A 22,505-nucleotide genomic window follows, 5' to 3' on the forward strand; every position below is an offset into this window, starting at 1 on the left:
ATACTCTCAGATGTACAAACTACTTTACATAAAGGAACCTGTACTCAGAGGAATACAGAGATAGCTATTGTTGACTTTCCTTCTGCAAGTTCTAGTTGCCTGGCAGTCTTTTGCTTAAGTACTTTCTTAAGCACTGACCTAGAATGAGCTGTAAATCAGGAAAGTCAGGGTGATGTCAGAACTTAAAGAGGAACTTCACCCAGCTAGGGGACAATTAAAAGTCAGCAGTTGCAAGTACTGTAGCTGCTGATTTTTAAGAAACACATACTTACCAGCTGATGTAGCACTGTCTTTTACACATCCAATTCTTCTTAGAGCTTCTCATCTTCCGTGCCGCCATCTTGGATTTGAGAGCTGGCTATTATTTCCTGATCACTCACAGCCAGCCCTTTACTTTGCATACACAACATCCAGACTGCAGAGAGACTGGTCCTGTAGCCTCCTGGGATATGCAACATTATTCTGGGGTGCATGCAGGTGGGGGAGTGGACCAAGGGGATGTCAGAATGAGAAAGTGGAAGTGAATACCACCAAAAAAGATACCCACCACTGGATCGGCATGACAGCCAGTAAACTAGTATTTACAGCAGGGGAGGGCAACAATGGAAGCCTCCATACTTTGGGTTACCTTTAAAGTCCAACTTAAACTTTTTCCTATCTTCATATATATGCATGGTAAGGGTATATACATCTGTTAGCTTTTTATTGCTGCTGTTAACCCTGTTAGGACCTCTTTTTCTGTATTTGTGACAGAAATAAATAAGGGAAGCATTTCTCACCAGGACAGAAAGTCAAAGACAGTATTAATTACCTAATATTCGTTCTAACCCTTCCCTATTTTGCTGAAACATGTTGTGTAGCGAAGGTCAAAACACCATTGACTTCCTGTCAATATAGGGCAAGGGAACCTGTTATTTTATGGGCTGACACAATATTCACCTTACTTATTGGTATTTTTCTGTCTGTGCCCTGTCATGTTTTCCTTCAGTTGCCATCTCAGAAACACAACTGGAGTTAAGAGGAAATCTCTCCAAAAATGAGTGGAAAACTCGTCTTAGACAGATGTGCCCAGAACATGTTTCCCCATTGGAAGATTTCCTCTCACCCTGGTTCCTGTGATTACTCTGCAACTTTATTTAATGGAGACAATGATCACCAGGACCAATAGAGAAGGTGAATCTCCCCAGCAAGTACACAGGGGTTTTAAAAAAAAGTTTTGTCTTTAAGTACGCTTCAGGAGAGATAGCATACTAATGACTGCTACATTTTGGACACCTATAGCAATGAAGCTTCATACAAATTATCATCCATAGGGCCAGGACTTCACGATTATGGTATGTTGTGGCAAGCTCTGGAAGAAAAATAGTTAAAAGATCCACAAGCTTAGTTTTTCTACTTCGTTTTCTTTTCCATGGCTGGCAGTCTGTATGCGGCGATAATTTATGCTTTCATGTTCCAATAATTACACTAACTGGCAGCACTTTTGCTAGAGGGATAATGGAGTTGTAATTGATATGACAGCTGTAACTGTAACCTTCTTTAGGAACATCCACAAGCACCATCCCACACACCATACCTTTGAGGACTGTGTACTTTTATGTCTGCTCTTTGGACAGTGCTGTAACAGCTCACACTGGCACCATTTAGAAAATCCAATGAGAAAATTAGGAACTCCGGCTGCAATCAAAATGAGTTTACTGAGGCACAACATTTTAAATAGACAAATGTTTTGGGATTGCTGGACCCTTTTATCAAGTTAAAAAAGGCAGTAACCATTACAAAGTGTACACAATATATAAAGCCTAAGACAATTACCCATTCACTTTCCTGGTATTGTTTCCTTTTACTTACCTTGATTTTATGTGCATGTAAATAACCTACATGTCCTGTTTGCCAACAAATGTGTACTATGACTCTGATTATCAAATAGGTTGCCAGGCACCACCAGCATCTAGTGAAAGACCATGCATGTGCAGTAAATTCCCAATGGATGCTTGGCACACTGTGCAGTGAATTACTAAGGATGCCTTTCATCTGTGCCTGCACACTAAATAACTGTAAGCTATTGTTTTTCATGCACTGGGGTAGCCAAGGCTTTTGGGCTCAGCAAAAAGAATAACTCAGCCTTTACACTGGTGATGTTAAATTCCTAAAATGTAACAGGAAGTGAGCTTAAGTCACGGGATGTACTTAAAAACCCATCTCTGGGCAAACCAAAAAACTACCCTTGCAGCAGGTCTACCCCCACACTACAAGGGTTAATTGCTTGTTTATGACTAGGAGACCCGTGTAAAGCACTTTTATTGCATTGCTTAACGAAGGTGAGAAGAGGCTGCAGGCACTGATCTAGCAGACAGGAGGAAGCTGGCGGGAGTAGTGATCAAGTAAGTAAAACAGCCTTTTCCTGTCCCCTAGAAATAAACAAGCAGTTAATCCTTTAAGTGTGATAGCAGGCTCACTGCAAGGGTAGTTTTTTTAGTTTGCCCAGATAGGATAGGCTTTAATTAGGCTGCCACTTTGCCCTAAATGGGCAAAGCAACAGTGTAGCTTTAAAATGTATGTATAGCCAAAACTTTTTTTTTAGTTTTGGGTATAGTAAGGATATATTTTGGGCCCATTTTATTTGAATGGGCTGCCTAATGCACCAAAATGCTCCAAAAAAGGTCTATGTTGCATTTTTGGCAGCACCAGTGCAACCCACATCTGTCGGCAAGGTGTGTTGAGATGCCATTCAGAATTCAGTATATTTAGCATACTCAGAATACATGGCACCACAGTGCAAAATAGACATTTAACCCCGCAAAAAGCTTGTTTTGTTTTGTTTCGGATCGATTCAGATTTGTATTCCATTAGGATTTCGGATCCGAAATTCGATTCGGTTCATTATTCGGATTTCGCATCCGTCCGAATTTTCATTTAGGAAAGATCCACAACAGGAAGTTACATGGCTGTGTCTGTAATGCAACCCCCAACAGCCAAAAAAATCTGATTGGCCAGAGATCAGTCACATGTCCGATTTAGTTTCACTTTGAATGAAATGCGGACAGATCAGTATATTTCAGATTTGTTCGCATTCAGAAATTTTACGAAATTTGTACAAATGTGCATTCGAAACTAAACAAAATTTACATATCTAGTGCACAAACATGCTGGATTTTTCGCAGTGTACTGGATGCCACCACAGGTTGTCACAGTGCAGTGCGCCGTGCTTCTATGTGGGGGACCTGAATGGAGTGCACACATTGTACGATACCGATAAAGTAAAAACAAAAGAGAGAAAAATTTAAACAGTGACAGCTCCGGTAGAGCCAGAGCTGCCACAATAGACAAGCCAGCCCACTACAATGCAGCGTTTACGCAGATGGGCTAGTGTGAACGGACCCTTAAACAGCTGTCATCGGAACAGGAGTCCCCATTGGAAAATTTACCCGAAAATCCTGTTCCAGCTTGAAAATTTTTGATTTCTTATCACATTCTATGGCAGAGACATGGTCAGTAATAAATAGAGAGGGTAAATTCCCCCAAATGGGGACAGAGACAGCAATAATAAGCCAACAGAGGGTTTAACACTTCCTTACTCGATTCAAAATGTTAAAAAAAGTTTTGGATTTACATTTATTGTAAATATTTTTACCTCAAACAAAGATTGTGGTAAAAATGGATACAATCTTTTTTTTAAATGTATTAAGATAATAGTTTCCCTTTCAAGGTACATTGTATTAAAACTTTCTTGCAAATGTAGCCTAGAGATACATACTGGAAGCACAATATACCTGCCCTGGGCTTGTGTTTTTGCATTGCTTGGGTACATAAAGCTACTCTGATGTGTATAACTGGTTGCCAGTAACCTGTTATTGTGGGAACAGCAGCTCCCGACCCGATGATTCTAGAGACTGCCAATCAGAGTCACCCAGAATTAACCACATCCATTATAAATTAAATTAAATAAATACATTAGAAATAAATCATGTGCTGCTTCACCTCCCTCCACTATTCACAAAAACATTCCACACAGAAAAACATAGATCTAAGGGAGGCTGATTAAACAAAATGACTGGAGCCGTGAAAGCTTTCCTTAATCTGAACACAGAAAAATCGCAGTAAGGTAAAATTAGTGGGCTAACATTAGTAGTTCACTGAATCATTTTACTGGCAGCCGAGAGGTACACTTCAAGTCACAGCAGCTCCATGGGGCATTTTTTAAATAATCTACAAATATGCATAGCATACTTGCACATTATGGCAGATTTACCCCATAGTTTGGCCTCTTCAAGAGATCCCTGGTCAAGGTCCATGGTGCCACTCGTCACTCCTGATCTTCTTTCTTTGGCCATAGGTTAACCATTGATGATGTAACTACTGCACATGGTAGCTGGAGCAACATCATCCCAGCCCCTTCCATGACCGATGGATCTGTCAATTACGTCCCTCTGTTAAAACCCCAATGAACACACGGACTGCGTGACATGGATTTAAATGGCCACAGCAGCCCTTTATTTAACCATACAAAAATTAACCCCCACCAGCTTAACCCCTTCGTGACTGACGACGTACAGTGTACGTCGATTACATTTCCCAAATTCCAAGGGGCTGGGGAACAACCGTACCAGCTGATGGCCTCCCATTTTTTAACCGACTCAAATTTCTAGGCCCTAAAGACCCCTTAACCAGCCAAGCTGCTGTGACATAAGCAACCCTTCCAACTATCATAAACTGCAAAAATGATGGGGGGAGAGGGTGGGACAACCTGCTTCCTCCGTCAACTTTCCGGAAAGAATACCCATCAGCCCTTGCAGTCCCATCCCATGCTGATCCTCCCTGACACCTGATGCCAACATCCAATCAGGTACAGCTTAAAGGTGGCCATACACTCTATACACTTACACATACACTTTAGTCTTGCGATGGTTGTAAAGGGATTAAAAAAACGTACGATCTGCCTATCTTGGACAGGCAGATCGCACTCTCGATCATCGCAAGCCCGCCCCCCTGAGGGGCGGGCTTCCGATGACCGCAATGCTGAACGGGCAGTGTGCGCGTGCGCACACCGGCCCGTTCAGCATTTATCTTCCGAGCACCGTTCTAACCAGCCGAGAATCGTACGATTCCCGGCTGGTTTTCGAACATGCTGGTTCGACAGAAGACGTGCGACCGTACAGTAGAAACGGTCGCACGTCTCCGTTCACACTGCTCGATTATCGTACGAAAAACCGATCGCATACGATTATCGTACGATAATCGTGCAGTGTATGGGCACCTTTAGAGGTACAGCTTTTCATGGTACTTATAGTTTGGTGACAAAATCACTTTTGTGTATATAGTAACAGTGGGAAAAAAAACTTCCAGTATGCTTTTTCTTAAGTAATTATGATTGTTTGATAACTGAAAGTATGATTATACCAGACATTTGCCCATCCGTTGAATGAATCCATTCATTTTGTAAGCATTTGACAGTATAGATGTTAATAAGATATAGTTCAGAATACTATCAAAAAACATTTTGAAGTACCAGGAATAGACTGCCATTAACTGTTTTCAGGATGGTCAAATATAGAATCTGTTGTCATATGGGACAACTGTGAATTTTTAGCCCAGGGGAAGTAAGCCTAATTCTCCCACTTGGAGTTGGCCAATATTCCTGCTTAGCATATTACAGAAGTAGAAGGGTTAAAGTGCCACAAAGCACAATTGCCATAGGCGATACATATTCATGAAAACAGAACAGCAGGCCTTAAACCCAGGACGAGCCACAGAGACACTTTCCAAGTCCCATCTCCTGTGCACATGCATAAATAAAAGAAATCAGGCTGCAGCCTCCTGTGTGAATAGCTCAAAATAAAACAACCAGATGCCCCTTTATCCACTAGAGAGATGTTGCCAGGAGAGAGTGGTATGTCCTTGAGTAGCAAATACAGCAGCACAGAGCATAAGTCATATATAATCACAGTCCTAGCTACAATTGGAACGATGAGATGCTAACTAATCTGACTTGTCTTACTCTCATCTATCAACGTGGATACCAAGTTCTAGACAACGCTTACTCTGATAGCTATTATTTATAAGCATTGCGGACCCATTTATGAGTACAGTTAGAAGCTCTGGGACACAATGCATTAAAGTGCACCTATCATTAAAATTCACAGGTCACATGAACTGTTATGGAGCATGCCTGCACGCATTACTAAATAGCATTATTATTTTCTGTATAAAAAAGACCTTTTTATTGGCATGATATAAAACACTACTCCTGAACAGCGTAGCATAGGCTAAACATTACATTATAACTGGCTACCATAAGCATTTTGTAATACGAGTCTGCATATAATAGGAACATATGGCTGCCCAGGTATGCATGTTTAAGTAAAGGCTAAATTTAGAAACAAGGTTTTTAAAACATAAATACACTTCAATATAATTTATATTACATGACAGAACCAGGCTCTACTCGGTTCTGCACCCCAGCTGCAGGTGCCAACTCCCTAGAGGGTTTGTTAACTCCTGATTATGTTCCACAAGTCACAAAATGTATTGTGATTTCTTGTTCAAGGCAACAAGTGCAACCCACCCACTCTTTTCTCCTGGCACTTATCTATTATCAAGGGTTTAATTGTTATGATTCAGTCCCTAAAGTGGAAGTTCGCCGTAGAATTACACTATTGATATTAAACAGCCATATAACACAATTACTTTGATAAATGCAAAGTACCGTGTTTGACTTGGTTGTCCAATAATCAACATTGAAAACTTCCAACCATTTACCAGCTGCACCATGCAACTTATGGTGTGACTTATTCCCCCCCATGCTATCTACGTCGCGTGACTAAGAAATACTTCCTCAATGCCCTAATGCTGTCAACGACATAGATAGCTCAAGGACTGACCAAGACCATGAGTTGAATGATGTCACTGGTAAATGGCGGTCAGTTTTCAGTTCTGATTGTTGGACAACCAAAATGCAGACAGAATTCAAACATTGTCCTATGCATTAATCAATGTACATTTGTTATATGGCTGTTTAATGTTCATATGTGTAATGTTCATAGGATGAACACTTTAATATGGTAAAATGAATCAGAGGAGGGAGGCTTGGCAGGTTGCACTTGTTGTCTTGAACAAGACAATTCATTGGACGCTGATATGGTGGTGTGTAGCCTCATCAATTTTGTGACTTTTATATCATTATTAAAATTAAGGGAGAAGTATTGAGAGATCAAATTGTACTCTTCCTAATAATGTGAGTCAGCATGGCACTGCAGGTGTCACATGTTGGTTCTATAGAACTATACAAGCTGCTGATCGCTGAACTCATAGTCTTCTCCATGCAGAGAGTGGTGATTGTCAGTCATCATTTCCCCGCAGGGATTCCCCCTCCCCTCTATCTATTTGGCTTTATTTCTCTTTTAACATGTATGTCTGGCCAATAAAAACATAAAAATTCAGTACATCTCTACAGTGCATTCACATTTCCCCATGTGTCATCCCTTTAAAAATACTGCAACTTCTGAAAAATACTAATTGATCTGCCAGAAATTCAGAGTGCCTTAACGTCCTGTTTGAGCTGACATCACATTGCCTCTGCTTTGCTGAAATCCCAAGTAAAGGCCTTCACTGGCACATTAATCCATAATACTTCACCCAAAATGTAGCATATTGAAACATTCAGCCCAAGAAAGCAAATCTTCTGTATTTAAAGGAGAAGTATTAGCAGTGTAAAATGTACACTTCCCAATACTTAGAGCCAGCGTGTGACACTGCAGGTGTCACATGCCAGCTCTATAGATTCAGAGCTGAGTGATCACAAACCACTGAGTGCTTAGCTCACTATCTTTTACCTGCAGAGAGCAATAACACTCAGTCACTGATCCCTGAAGGAATTCGCCCCTCCACTCTCTGTTCCTCAAGTGCTCATTGGTGGGACCGAGGGGAGGGGATGGGCACAGCTGGCTCTGGCTCTAGAGAGGCAGAGTGAGCTGTCAATCAGGCAGCCAGGTGGATCCTGACAATATTGCTGCAGTACGGCTCTACAAAAAAGGTTTGGCCTTAGTTTACTTTTAAAGTAGTATCCAGCAGAGAACCAGGAGATAGTGCAGGCTGGTCCTACAGTCGCTCATACAGACCGAAGAAGAGATCAGTGAGGTTTAAGCTGTGATACAAAAGTAACCTGTATATGTATTCTGGATCCATACAAAACAAGTACTCTGATGAAGCTGACTATTCCTCAGAAGCATATGTCAGGTTTGCACTTATTCTGTATGGATCTGCACTACATAAAAAGGACGGCCTTTCCTGTGTATCACTGATTGAGCCCTACCGTTTTCTATTTCTCAATCGGCACTACAGAGTTAACAATCTTTATTTTCTAATCAGTTGATTGAATGACTGCAGACATTTTCAGAATAATGTAAATCCAAACGTGCTGTGAGCTTGTTGCTTGTGGCCTGTGAACTCAATCAATTTTAAGCACCAGTCTGGTTTATTCATTAAAGTCGTTCTGTACGCAAACATTTTCTCTTGTTTGGAAAATCACACACATTTAAAGATTTGTTTCACATGGACAAATTCAATAATGAAAGGGCTGTAAAACCATTGGTAAGGCACTAATTAACACTTCAGCATCTGGTAGCTGGCATGGTCATCCACTGTACCTGAGACCAGTGACCGTGTTTATTTTGAGTATTTTTCCATGGATCTTTTACTCCCTGAAAAAGTTCCCAATTTGCTTTATTGACCATCTGCACAATAAAAGTACTTCTTATCTGCATGTGAAATTTAATATTTAAATTATTATCCTTTATCGTTTATAAAGGGTATCTGGACATACATGAATAATTATTGAAGAGCAATTTCTAAAATGCTAAGAAAGGCATATAGGAATATATTTTAAGTTTATAACTGTGCCATATCAAGGCTGTTCACTTTGCAATGGCATTTTTCCTTTAGCTTAGTTAATGTGGTGAAAATACCCTTTGCAAAGAATACCCAATCACGTGCAGAGAAAATAAAAAACAAACCTGTATTTTTGCATGATTGGATGATGGCAGTCAGCAGAGATTTACTCATTCACTAAGCTAATGGGAAAATTACCTTGCAAAGTGAACAGCCAATTTGCCTTTAGTGAATTAACACCACTGCATCCCTGGAACTTTGTTTTACAGACTATGTTGGCTATGTACATAGACATAGAAATCATTTAAACTTTTTGGCAGCCATTGTAAGTCCCACCAAACCAAAGAATGTTAGATAAACTGAGCTCGGGCTTGTGCTCAGTTGTGATTTTGTGCTTCAATGTGGCAGTCACTTCTACTGGTTATATTGCTGTAGAGTTTACCTGATGAGGTATTGGTTACCTGTAATCTGTATAGAGACAATGCCAGGAACACATGCATAGCATACTGACCAACATCCTCGGTTTCTATTGGAGTGAAGTCCAAATAGTAAGTAGTCTTTCATTGACATTAGGCAAATTATATAAATCTGATTTTCTTTGAGATTTCCTCTAGGAATGTCTGTATGTCTACAGTGAACGTAAAGGCTAATAGGTTGCCATAGGGACTGAAAGGGTTGCCACCTTTTCTTCAAGCAAAACCCGAACACACTAGCGTCGCGCTGACATTTTTTGGGAGAATAAGTCGTAGCTTATTCATATGTAAATAGCTCCGCCCATTCATATATAAATATCACAGTTGTGACTATTTTCAGTGGGGGGTCAGTAGCCTCTATCTTCATTTTGGTTACCCCTGTCTGCCTAACATCTTGTGTCCGGGTTTCTTCTGCCATGAAACCTGGACACAGAACTCAAAACCCGAACTGTCCAGGTGAATCCTGGACAGGTGGCAACCCTACTAAATACCTAAATCTGAAGTTTAATCTGCTTATATTTCCCTATCCTCATCAACATACTAATGACATCTGTAAATAAAACCATTCAGTTTTTATTACATACCCTATTTTAGACACAGTGAGATCTTCACTGGGGATTAGTGGTTCTCTATGCAATGAAGGCAGATTGTGGCTGGTGGGAAGGACTGGCGGGGTCATGTACAGAGCTTCCTGATCACATTACAGCACCCTGTCTAATTACTCCTTTTAAGAGCCCTCAGTTCTGATGCAAGCTTGCAAGCTGGCATCTTTCTCATGAAATTAGTGAACACTCTTGCAAAGCATGGGCCTGTGCCATCTGCTGTATAAAATAAAGAACAGCAGATAGGGGCTCTTCACCATGGCTTTCATAGCATCTGACAGATAATGCAAATTCTGCTTTGGCCTTGGCCCTATTAATGCTACAGTATGCTGCTTTACAAACTGTCTCCTACTCTGGGTTGTTCTTTGGTACCTACTATTTAACTGCCTGCTGTCTATCTCACCTTTTTGCCTACGATAAGATTGTCTATCACCTATCTGACTTAAAGTGGACCTTTACCCCCTTTCACTAAAAATCACATCAGCATGCCGCTCTGCATGCTGATTTAAAATAATATTACATTCATTAGTTAAACAAACATATTTTTCATTTACTTACAAATAGAGTTCATCTACTTTCTGGTCCATTTCTGGCACAAATGATGTGCCAAACATTGCATCCTGGGAAGGTTACCTCAGCAGAGCATTGCTGGGAAATCTCATTTGTAATCTCATGAGATCTCTAAGATCTCTGAGAAAGGCATGTTCCTCCTCTGAGATGATGTGCATGGTCACATGTCCTAGTCACATGTGCCTGAGTTCCAGGAAGTAAAGGGAAATACATGAATCTGCCCTTAGCAGAAAAGGCCACTGTCAGAAGACTGGGGAAGAAAAGAGAAATAAGATAGCATAGAATACAAAGCCTGCAATTATCTAGAAGTATGTGTCTGTAGATTGTCATACTAAACCTTTCTAAAGGTGTCTCTGTTGTTATTTTAAAGATATGGATACAGTTCCTCTTTAACCTTCTACTTATATGTCTCTGCCTCAACACTGTTAATTAATCAGTTTGTCTGCTTTTGTTAATGGGATAGCAACTCAAGCTTACAGCAGTTTGCTCAGACTGTAGCCCCTTTTAATCACATTGAAGCATACAGAGTGGAGTTGTCAGAATTATAAAACAATGTATAATTGATATAAAAAAAACATATAAATAAATCATAGTTGCCAAAAATTAGGAGTGACACCTTGAAGGGAGTAAGAAGATAAATGTGTAGCACTACGTAGGCCCCCTGATGCCCACCTTAAAGGATTTAGCAGAAAAATGCCCTCAGCACAATATTAGCCCCCCAGCACAATAAAATCTTGTAGTACAATAATATCCCGGAGCATAGTAATATCCCCCAACACAATAATAAACTCCCAGCATAGTAATATCCCCAGCACAATAATAAACCCCCAACACAATAATATCCCAAAACACAATAAAATCTTACAGCACAATAATATCCCCCAACACAGTAATATCCCCCAACAAAATAATAAACTCCCAGTACAGTAATATCCCCCAGCACAATAATAAACCTCCAACACAATAATATCACAAAACACAATAAAATCTTGTAGCACAATAATATCCCCTAGCACAATAAAATCCCCCAACACAATAATAAACTCCCAGCACAGTAACAAACCCCAGCACGATAATAAACTTCCAACACAATAATATCCCTCAGTACAATAATAAACTCCCAGCATAGTAACAAACCCCCAGCACAATAATAAACCCCATAATAACAATCATTGGTGTCAGTGTGGAGTAGTAATGGGTATATACCGTGGACATATAACACAACTCAATATGAATATTTTTAAGCCGGCCATACATTATTAAAATTTCGGACGGTTCTTCAGGAACTGGTCAGAATTTGCGCAGTTGGTGCGGCTGTCAGCACCCTTTCAGTTGGCATCCCTTGATCAGCTTATCAAAAGAGCCGGCTGGTGGCGGCCACTGTCAGAATACAAGAGAAACAGCGGGATTCCTCAATGTACTCGTAGGGTTGATGAAGGAATCTGTTCTATTTTGTTTCGTGGGTTGAAGGAAAAAAAAAATAGAAGTGTGTGGCCAGCTTCAGAAGTGTAAAAACTTGTAATGTCCCTGACAAATGCCCATTTCTTCAAAATGTACAACAGTAATAGTACAGTTCTATTTAGACATAACATTCAATGTGGTCCCACATAGAAGCTATGATTCAAATCACTGCACATTTGGGGGAAAGGTGTATATGTTAGGCACACTGCTCTTTTTCTTCTAAAACTATTCATAATGTTACATGTCCACAGCCCATTTGACATACACATTTGTGGCTGACGTATCTCCCGTGGTATTCTGGTCTGGCACCACACTAGTATCTAGGGATGCACCGATACGATAATAGTATTAGTATCGGTGCTGATACCAAGTATTTGGGTGAGTAATGGTACTCGCTCAAATGCTTCAATACTTACCCCTGATACTGAAACTTCCAGTCACAGGGAGATTTCCTCTGATGGGCAGTGCTACGAGGGAACATGGAGGCGGCTTCCCAGCCAATCAGCAGTGAGCTGGCCAAACAGCATAAAACTTGACCAGTGCACACCAGCCAGAAGACATTTCGCCCCAAGCCGCTTCTGCTTCCCCTCTGTGTCAGACTCAAGGAACAACTACTATTAAGACAGACTGATGGTATATCACTCCGCCTGAGATGGACGGTCCTGAGGTGCCAGAAATATAGACTAAGCATTGGAAGCCACAGGAAGCCATGGGATTATTCAGCACATCACAGTAAAGTCCAACTCCCCTCTGCCAATGCTGCTATTGCTTTTCTACTTGTATTGTAGTAAAAGTTTAATGCAGGCACAGACTATGTTGGCGGTGATTGGGGGGTGCTAGGTGAATTTTTGGGGGTGCTTTAGCACATCCAAGCACCCCCCATGGTGGAGCCACTGTTATGGATATTCAGATAGCAAAATTGGAGATCAGAAAGGAACAGTCACCAAAGCCCTCTGTCCCATGGGGACACTTTCCTATTTTTTCTTTCGTGCCCTAACATACTGTTTATGGAACTCCAAGGCAACCTGTTATTGAAAGGGCAACTGATTTACCTCCTTCATCACTAATTAGAGACAGCTTAGAGACCCTGTCACCAACTTCAAAAATTGCAGTTAAAAGCACAGAAATGTCAAGTATGTGTCACAGAAATGACTCTAGGAAGCACAGAAATGTCAAATGTCACAGAAATGACTCTAGGAAAGTCAGTTCTCTAGCACAATGCTCTACCTTCTTGCACATCATAGCCCTCTTCTGTTCTGGAAGTGTCTAATTACTCTGTGCTGACCCAACATCACTGCCTCTCGCCTCACCTCCCTACATAAGCTTTTAGTAAAGGGACATTTTACAAGTGTAACTTGAGTGATGGTTCTAACTCTGCTGGGGGCTGCTGACATCACATACAAGATAGCGGCACCCAGAAGAAGACTTAGGGCTTTTAGATGTGTACACATGGGAGGCTTTTACAAGTACATAACATGCATAAAATATGTTAAATGCACATCTAAGCTTTCTTTGGATGGTTGTTGGAAACATCACCTACATTTCTATGTGTTTGACATACAAATAAGACTCAGACCATTTGCTCCCAGAATTGAATTGGTCTAAAACTTTATACTGCCTGATTAATAAAGTGTGTGTGGGGGGAAGGTTGGGGGACAGATGTGAGTGAAAATTGTTAATGTTTCACTTTTCAAACTTCCATTTTATGCTCTAGAACTCTTTTACAAATAAAAGATTTTAATATTGTTTACATTCATTATATATATATATATATATATATATATATATAAGCTAAACTATTAATTCAAGGTTTTTTTAAACCTTCTATCTTTTGAGTCCACAGTCTTGAGAAGCACGGTGGAATGTGTGAATTAATGATCTTGTGAATGTGTTTTTCCCTCCAGATTTAGAAGCCTGACACTTTGCAGTGCATTGTTCCTTTTTCATTGTTTTTTCTGAGGCTTCAAGGAGCTAAAAATAAAAACGATTTCATATGACTGTTTTAAAATAGCTACAGAAAAGTCAGTATATAGGTACTTCCTTTCAGAGTCTGCTGACTATTGCTGATCCATCTGGCAGGAGAACAAAAAACATGGCATGCTTTTTTCTTACACCCATGAACTGTCTCATCTCCTATCTCATCATCAAAATGCAAAAAGGGGTTAATTCAGGAGTGGCTCCAACACGTCTCGCAGGCTCTACTGCAAGTGCGCTGCAGCCTCATGTCTGACTAATCGGAGGAATCATATTTCAAGCTCTGCACAGTTTGATCATGAGGTTAATTAATCCTTTCTTGTAGTAGATTAAAAAAACAGCGCCTCGAACATTGTCGGTAGGAAGGACGGAACATAAACCCATGCCCTGTGACCGTCACAATCCATTTATACGGTCAGCATGTACCAGGATGGGAACATGTCTTATCCTGTTGTTTGGCTGCTCTTTACTTCCAGTTGTCAGCTGGACTTGATAGAATAATATATGATGGAAGATATGTTTGGGGGACATGGGAACAATTACCTAACTCCAATTAACTGGTTTGAGAAGATGGATGATGACTGAAAATGTCCACTGCAGCTTTTGGTCCAAAGTAGTGCTAAATGTCTTGGTATGGTTTTGATACCTCCATCATATAGTAGTTTTATGTCTACTATGTCTAATCATTGAATACTACTCTGCAAACTAATGTCAGAAACAAACATGTGGTTATTTGGTCTTTAATCAGCTATCATAAGGGCCAGTAATAGTTTCACAAGATGGAGTGGTCAACTGGAAGGTCAGCTTGGTGTTGCTGTAGCTTATATGGTTCCCACAAATTCATGCTCATCTATCATCACATTTCTCAGTTTTCGTTTAAGTATTTTCTGTGCTACATTTCCAGAGGTTTCTAGGTCTCCTGTTTAGATATTGCCTTGAATATCAAAGAAACAATGGCTAAACCATCACTGGATTTTGGGCACAGTTGTAACATACTTGCCAGTTAAAATACACAGTGTTAAAGTCAAGGCAAAACTAGGTCAAACCTTCACCCTGTGCATTACCATTTTCATGTTACTGCAAATCCCTGCAGTGAAATGTGAATGTCATATTCTATGTAGTCAGAAGGTATTTCATTTATGGCCCAGAAATAATTAATGGTCAACTTAATGTTTATGTGGAAGGCTGGGAGAAAGACTATATGTATTCTGTAAAATATGTGATGGAATCACAATGGCACCGAGCTAAGATTATAGTTCTATACCAAGAGACAAGGACATACATGGGAGGGACAGTACACATAAAGGTAATAAGATTGAGTCCAATGTTGGATAGAGTTGCAGTTGGTGGGGGTGCTCTCCACACACCTTTCAGCAGTCCCGGCCAATTAACAAAGGTGGTGCTCGCAGTAACTAACACGGATGGCACCGTGCAAAACACAAAGTAGAAGAATATAGGTCACCAGCACTCAAAAATAATTCAAGATGAATAAGTCCTTTTTATTGGACAATTGTGTCACGACAATCAAGGAGCCGACGTTTCAGGGCCACGCAGGGTCCCTTTTTCAAGGCATGATGGTCACATCTTTTGCCTTGAAAAAGGGACCCTGCGTGGCCCCGAAACGTCGGCTCCTTGATTGTCGTGACACAATTGTCCAATAAAAAGGACTTATTCATCTTGAATTATTTTTGAGTGCTGGTGACCTATATTCTTCTACAATGTTGGATAGAGACAACAATGGATGGCTGGATGGAGGATTGAAAGGATGTATACATGAGTGGATGTGATGGACAAGGGAAAAGTTGTATGGATGAATGGATATACTGGGAAGGCATAATAAAAGGTCTAGAAGGAAAGAAGAGTGTTATGGCAATAGCATAAATTATGGAGGAGTGCAGATTCATATATTACATGTGATAAGAAAAAGAGCAGGAGGAAGAAGCTGTATGAGCAGAAGGAAAACATTTGAGAAGTAGGGAAAGGAAAGCACAGAGTACTGAAATTGCTGTCCATTCAAAACAATGTTGTCTCTGCCAGGCAATGATCACTTTTAACCTATAGCTATTGTTTCCACACAAAAAGGTTGAAATTAGGGCTGTCAGTTGAACAGAATGTAAGGTATACTTATGTGAAAAATGTTTGAATGTCTTTGTTAATGTCGGGCAGCCAGGACATCATTCTGTGATTGGATTATTTTCGAACTTTCAGTCACCACGTGATGTTCATTTAGGCAAGAGGAATCAAAACAGGAAAAATGGAAAAGAATACACATGAGAATGAGAAGAAATGGAAATTAAACGGGTGATAAAAAGGTGACCAAACTGAAGGACAATAGAAAAGGGTTACATGATATATGTAGTCAAGCAAAGAAGCATTTCTTCTTGATAAAGAAACGATGTTAGAACTATATGGAAAGAAATATGATTGCACTGAAATAATGATCTCATCTCCATCTGCTGTCCAAAGTGGAGACCATGGCATGGCAGTCTAAATATTCCAGCTTCCCTGTACCTAGTTCCAAACTCAGGTAATTTCAGCTGAATTCTATCATTTACCCAGTTTAGACGGTAGATGTGTTCAGTTAGCCTTCGGACCCCATCTTAGCTGAACAATGCTGCAACAGCTCCAAGGGGATAGGATGGACAAGTGACTTCCATAACAAATGTCCAAGCTTCCGAGCTATCTGTTTAGAAACTGTTTTTTTCCCACATACATGATGACAGTACAAGTATAAATTATGTATTGGCAATCCTAATCTGATGTTATTTCCTTTGCATGCCACCATATTCCTTACCTGCATGATTGTTTGTTTGTATCTTATGCTTCTTGTATTGATAAAAGAACATTATCTGCTTTCCTTGATTACTTATTGCTTGATAATTACTCTCTTTTCTCTGATTCTTTTGTCTTCTTTCTTTCCTCTTCTTTTCTTTCACCCCCTGGACTATGGGCAGGGAAGGCCGCATGGTGGTGCTGTCTTTGGTGCTGGGTCTCTCCGAGCAGGACGACTTTGCCAATATTCCTGATCTGCAAACCAATGGGTCTCAACAGAACCAGAATACTCAGGGTGAAAAGAGGTAGGGGGAGCACGAATGTGCCCTCCTTATATGAGGTTGGAGGTTGTATGTTAACTGTGGATATAAATGGTATTAGGCGTGCCATGGACAGGCTAATTCTTATGAAGATTTGACAAACATCTCACAGATATTCATTGAAAATGCATAAAAAATTCAGCCAAAATCTTCATCAAAATATTTGTAAGTAGGAGAACAATATAAACATATTTCACAATTGTTTAATGCAATTGGTGCAATTTTATGGTATTCTGTCATTTAATTTACTTGTTTGTACAGCAGCAGATACCTTTTAGACGGTGATAGCTCTGTGCTGTACTGATAACATTTCCCAAAATTGCTCATTTGTAACAACTTTCCAACAACTTGGAAAAAAATTTAAAGCAATATCCCCCATTCTATCTGCCATCAGTAACGTTTTTTTGTATTAACAATGCTGCAATGCCATACGTGTACATGAAATCATTTTTGAATTTTCATCTAATCTTCTCTAAAGACTGCTTTTCTATGGCTAGCCTTATGTGCCCAAACAGATGCCCGCCTTGTTTATAGTTTCTATGAAACCCATCCTATCACAGTTAGATAAGGGCAGAGGCTTGAGTGAGTCTGTTTGTGTGTCTGAGTGCATTATTGATATTCTTAATATACCTTATATATCACAGCTAGGTTATAACAAAGTCCTATACCAATTACCGATACTGAATAATTAGCTTCTGTATCCTCTCACCCCAATCACCATTACTGGAGCCTCATAAATGAATGTTAATTAGTCAAATAACTTGCAAGTCAATATAACAGACACACATAATTAGAGGAGAAGTGACAGGTACTGCAGACATCTTATTGTGTAGGTCAGTCCCTTAAGATGTCCTACTGACTTCAGTCTGTGTGATGCATGTCATTTATGCATGGGTTCATGCTTTTATGTAACTGATACAGCAAGATAAGTTAATGATGTTTGCATTCATTAAAGGACCAGTAAAGTAAATTACTAAATGATGTATGCAAAAGAAAAATGTATATTTATTAATTTATTAGAACAGATCATAATGAAGGAAGGCTTCCAGTCCAAGGAAGAGATAGTACACATAGTTGACATCTTGTGCAGTAAGCCGAGGTTTACTGCTGTGGAGCACCATACACCTTGTACAATCATTCTGTATGTCTGGGGTCTTTAAAGAGAACATGCCAGTAAATAAATTGGGAGCTGCCACTGCTGACTTGCTACTAAGTTTTTGGACTATTATCTTTACCCTCGCCTCCCTCTTTGGTGAGGCATTGAACTGAAGCAGGAAGTCACATCTCTCGATCTGCATACTTGCTTACTCACTAAGATGTAAAGTCAAAGCCTGCTCATTTAAAAATGTCAGCAATTACTTCTCCCATTGTTCTACTACAGCAACAGAAAATAAATAATAATGAAATAAAGCCCAGGAAGCTAAGAAAATAATTAACATTTACTGATCTCATTGACTGAATTCCACTGTCTTCAGAGAAACTTGTTGAAAAGCCTTTTGCATAGGTCCACTGCAAGAGTGTTGGATGCCTGCTTCTCGATGAGCTTTGAGGATTGATCCACCAGCCGCTACATCAAGACTGGTCATAGTAGTGACCTCAGGGCTACTGGAGGGAACGTCAGAGCACAGCGGGGGACCAGGCATCTGACACACCCAGAGTATGATGGACGATTCTTTAGCAAATGTATCACTTAATGACAGAGTTCTCCGGAGCGGGTAATGGGATGAGTATGTATTTCTTTGTAGGCTGGGCCTCTTGTTACTTTTTTTATTTTTATAAATAGCATCAGAGACTAAGTCATATTAAAGATGCTTTCAGGTGAAATGAGCTGTGGGCCTGATATGGCACATACTGTACTACCCTGAGTTTGCTAGATGTAAAAGATATGAGTGCAACCTCAACTGCCTTTAGACTGCTGCTCTTCTTTGTGAGGAAAATGGTATTTGACTTTGCGACAGTACAACTGAAAACTGAATGCCTGATCAGTTAGGGAACTGTGCACCAGTTGCACCTGTTGCTCTATATATAACAGTTAAACATAATGAGTAAACTGTTGATACCTGGGAACCCTGGTGATCTATGCACAATCAAGGCTTTTTACAATTATGCAACTTGATCTTCCTTGAAATTAACCCCATTTTGTTTAATTGTTTTACATAGGCCAGCCACATACAAAACAACATTCTAGTTTGACTGAAAAATGCCAAAGTGGCTTAGCCTAAAGCAGTGATGATGCTAAATCTCAGTTGTCTGGCCACAAAATGTATTATTCTAGTACCTTCCTTTCTGACTATACCTGATTTCGGAAATCTTCTTATTTAGAGCAGACCTATCAGTAACTTTACAGATCTACATAATTAAATTCCTGACATGTCACAATTGTCATTGATGTATCCTGGATAAAAAACAGATTTAAAAAGTGATCTTTATTGGAGGGGTTGTGTAAGGAAAGTAGAGCAGAAGAAGATCCTGCAACCTTTGTGCAGGTAGAAACCAGGCTGTGATTACATCCAAGACCTCAGCATGGCAAGAAAACATTTCTAACCACTGAGGCACCCTACTGCAACTGTTATATAGTCAATAGGTTTACTACAAATATGCTTGTGAATTGAAAGGCATTCTTAGCTTTTGCACACCTCACCAAGTGTCAGTAATTGCCATTCAGGGGTCAGAAGACAGACCTGCCCCTGCCCTGAAAAATAACATTGCAGACACCAAGACCCAGTCAGTGGGAGCGTTCTGGTTAAATTCTATTTAGCTGAGAGGTGTGAAAAGAAAAGCAGACATGTGGCTGAAAATGCTTCTCAGAGCACCGTGTTAATTAAGTGGTCCAATTTTCACTCTGAGGTTATTTTTATTCTTCCTATACCTCAGTACATATATTAACACATTTATGCTGTCATTGAGCTGCAGTCTGTCACACATATCGTCCAAAATTAAAACAGAAAAAAAAAGATTCTCAATCTGGTGCCGGAAAGGGGGAAATAGATGACGTACTTCAGTCTCGATTCCCTAAGAAAATGTGGGTGTTAATTCTTCTCAGCGTTTCAATACCTGCTGATGATGTTATGACATCTCCATTAATGAGGATTCAGACACCTTGTTATATTTAGAATAACATATGGAATTTTTACCCTACTAATAATATATTGCCTACACTTGCATAGTGTGAAATACCCAAAGTGATCAAAAAAGGTTGTGGCCAACAGAAACGCTGGTGTATTATGATCTGCTTCTCAAATATAAACTTTTATTCTGAACAGTCACTAGTCAGATAAAAAAGATTTTTCTCGAAAGTATATTGTATATTGAGTAGCAACAAATGAGGCTCACAAGAGTTCTAAGGATTATCTGCTGTTGCAAGAGCATACATGGAGTTGATTGTGCTCTGAAGACTTTCTGACCTAACATCATCATCGTGCAGATTCCTGCAATATCCTTGGTTCCCATTTTCCCAAATTTCCATACTTCTTATATATCTGAGGCTGATAATGACCGCTACCCATAGCTGGTATCTCTGAAAGTGTCAGCATTTACACAAATAACACATGAATGGCCCTGATTCCTTACTGTGGGCCTCATGCATACCAATTCAGCTTGGTTGTGGCTATGCCTGTTGTTTCTCCTACCGTGTATATACTGTAAAATGTATTTTGCTTCATTATAAGAAATGCTAAGTGCCCCACATATGCCTTGACATCATCACACTGAATGAGCATCTGCAATTCCACCACAATGTCATTATCCTGCAGGCACTTGTGGAGAATCATCACTACTGACAAATGGAGGTTTTAGCATAAATGTATTGAAAGCAGCAGTTTTGTATTACATAAAAAGAGGTAATGTACGGAGGCTCCTGACCTTAAGAGAACTTCCTTCAATATAGGTTGTATTGGTTGCCGTTCAGGTCCCTTAGGATCCATCCTTAGGGCCTGCTGATCACAGCTGAAACCTCTATCACCCTGTATACACTATTGATTATAGGTTATATAATCTTGTTCTTTTAAATTGTAAGCCAAACCAAAACAATTTTAGTTTTAGATAGAAGGTGGAAAGATTAGAACCCCGTTGGGTTTTACTGCTATCAGGGGCTGTGTTAGAGAGATTTCTCCTTACATGCCGTCTCGGTGATTATGGTTTCAGAGAATAAGTGAGGGAAAATCTTCAACAAGCACACAGACAGCATTAAAGCTGACAGGGGTTATATAATTTACCTATTCTACTAAACAATTGCATTTTTGTTTCTGCCTGTGTTACTATTGGAACTTTTCTCTCATTTGCTATCTGGTTTAACCATTACCATTGGGACAGTAAGGCTAGCCACACACACCACGGACTGAACAAGGTAAATCATTAGATTCCCCAGTACATGCTAAACAGTGTGGATGGGTGAATCCATGTTGCCAGCCATTGTACTTAGCAGCTGCGGGAGAAATCTGATTCGATGTAGGCACTGTTCGGCCAATAATTTTCCACCTGGCTCCTGCAACAAAATTCAATTGAAAAATAGACTGTTGTTAAATCGGGCGGTGGCCACCCACAGCTCGGATCAGCTGAAATTCCAACAGTGGGTGGCCAACTCAAGTGAGGGAAAATCTATCTAACAAAGATAGCAAATCCTGACAGAATTCTGATCCTTCCACACGCTAACCAAAACTAAAAATAAATATTTGACTGAACATGCACATAAATTCAAATTGTTGAACTTTTTGCTGACTGTGGCTATGTTGAGACAATTAAAGGCACATTGATTGTAAAGTTATAAAAAAGTAAAAATTCCTTTAACCTGTAATCATCAATGAGATGTTGTCACCAATTGTTAATTTACACAGTGTTACCTACCGGTTACAGAATGGATATGGATCAAACTAGCAGGAGGAAAGTTCAAAACTAATCTTAGAAAGTATTATTTTATAGCAGGATTAGTGGATGCTTGGAAGAGACATTTCTAGCAAAGGTGCAATAAGGTTATTTAAACATGTTTGGGACAAACATAGGCGTATACTTAAATAAAATGGTTAGAAATAAAAAGAAAACCCCACAAAAATAACTTAAATGTAGAAAAAAAAGACATATTCACTGGACCACTTGGTCTTTTTCTGCCTTCACGCTTCCGTATATCCAATTTCATAAATTTTTTTACAAACCGTTTCAGTAGCTACTGGAATTTATTGCCATACGTTGTGGAAATTGCCCTGGTATTCTGCTTTTAATATAAACATCCTATTGTAGGAGGTGTAATCCTCATGGTATTCTGATTTGGCTGCTAGTAATACTGCTTCCACTTAACAAATCATGTCATTTTATAGATGAAAATATCAACGAGCATCTCCTTTGATCTCTGTTGGCTATTCATATTCTGTAAAGTTAGGAGATTCATTGGCAGCTGGCCTAGATTACTCTTACTAAAAAATGCCCATATTCTTTCAATTGCGGCTCATCCAACA

General features: G+C 39.8%; 1 protein-coding gene across 4 annotated transcripts in view; it reads left to right on the plus strand.

The window, feature by feature from the left end:
• The window catches only part of SYT7 (synaptotagmin 7), a 372,492-nt gene that overhangs the window by 270,849 nt on the left and 79,138 nt on the right, over positions 1–22,505 (plus strand). For 3 of the 4 annotated variants that reach the window (XM_018567213.1, XM_018567214.1, XM_018567215.1), the window contains one exon: positions 16,921–17,043. The exons of the other annotated variant lie outside the window; for it this stretch is intronic. In XM_018567213.1, coding sequence (XP_018422715.1) covers positions 16,921–17,043 — 123 coding nt within the window. The remainder of the gene's footprint in view (positions 1–16,920; positions 17,044–22,505) is intronic. 4 annotated transcript variants of the gene reach the window in all.

The sequence above is a fragment of the Nanorana parkeri genome, unplaced genomic scaffold, assembly GCF_000935625.1.
Source record: "Nanorana parkeri isolate BGI_ZX_2015 unplaced genomic scaffold, ASM93562v1 scaffold1021, whole genome shotgun sequence".
Taxonomy (NCBI): Eukaryota; Metazoa; Chordata; class Amphibia; order Anura; family Dicroglossidae; genus Nanorana; species Nanorana parkeri.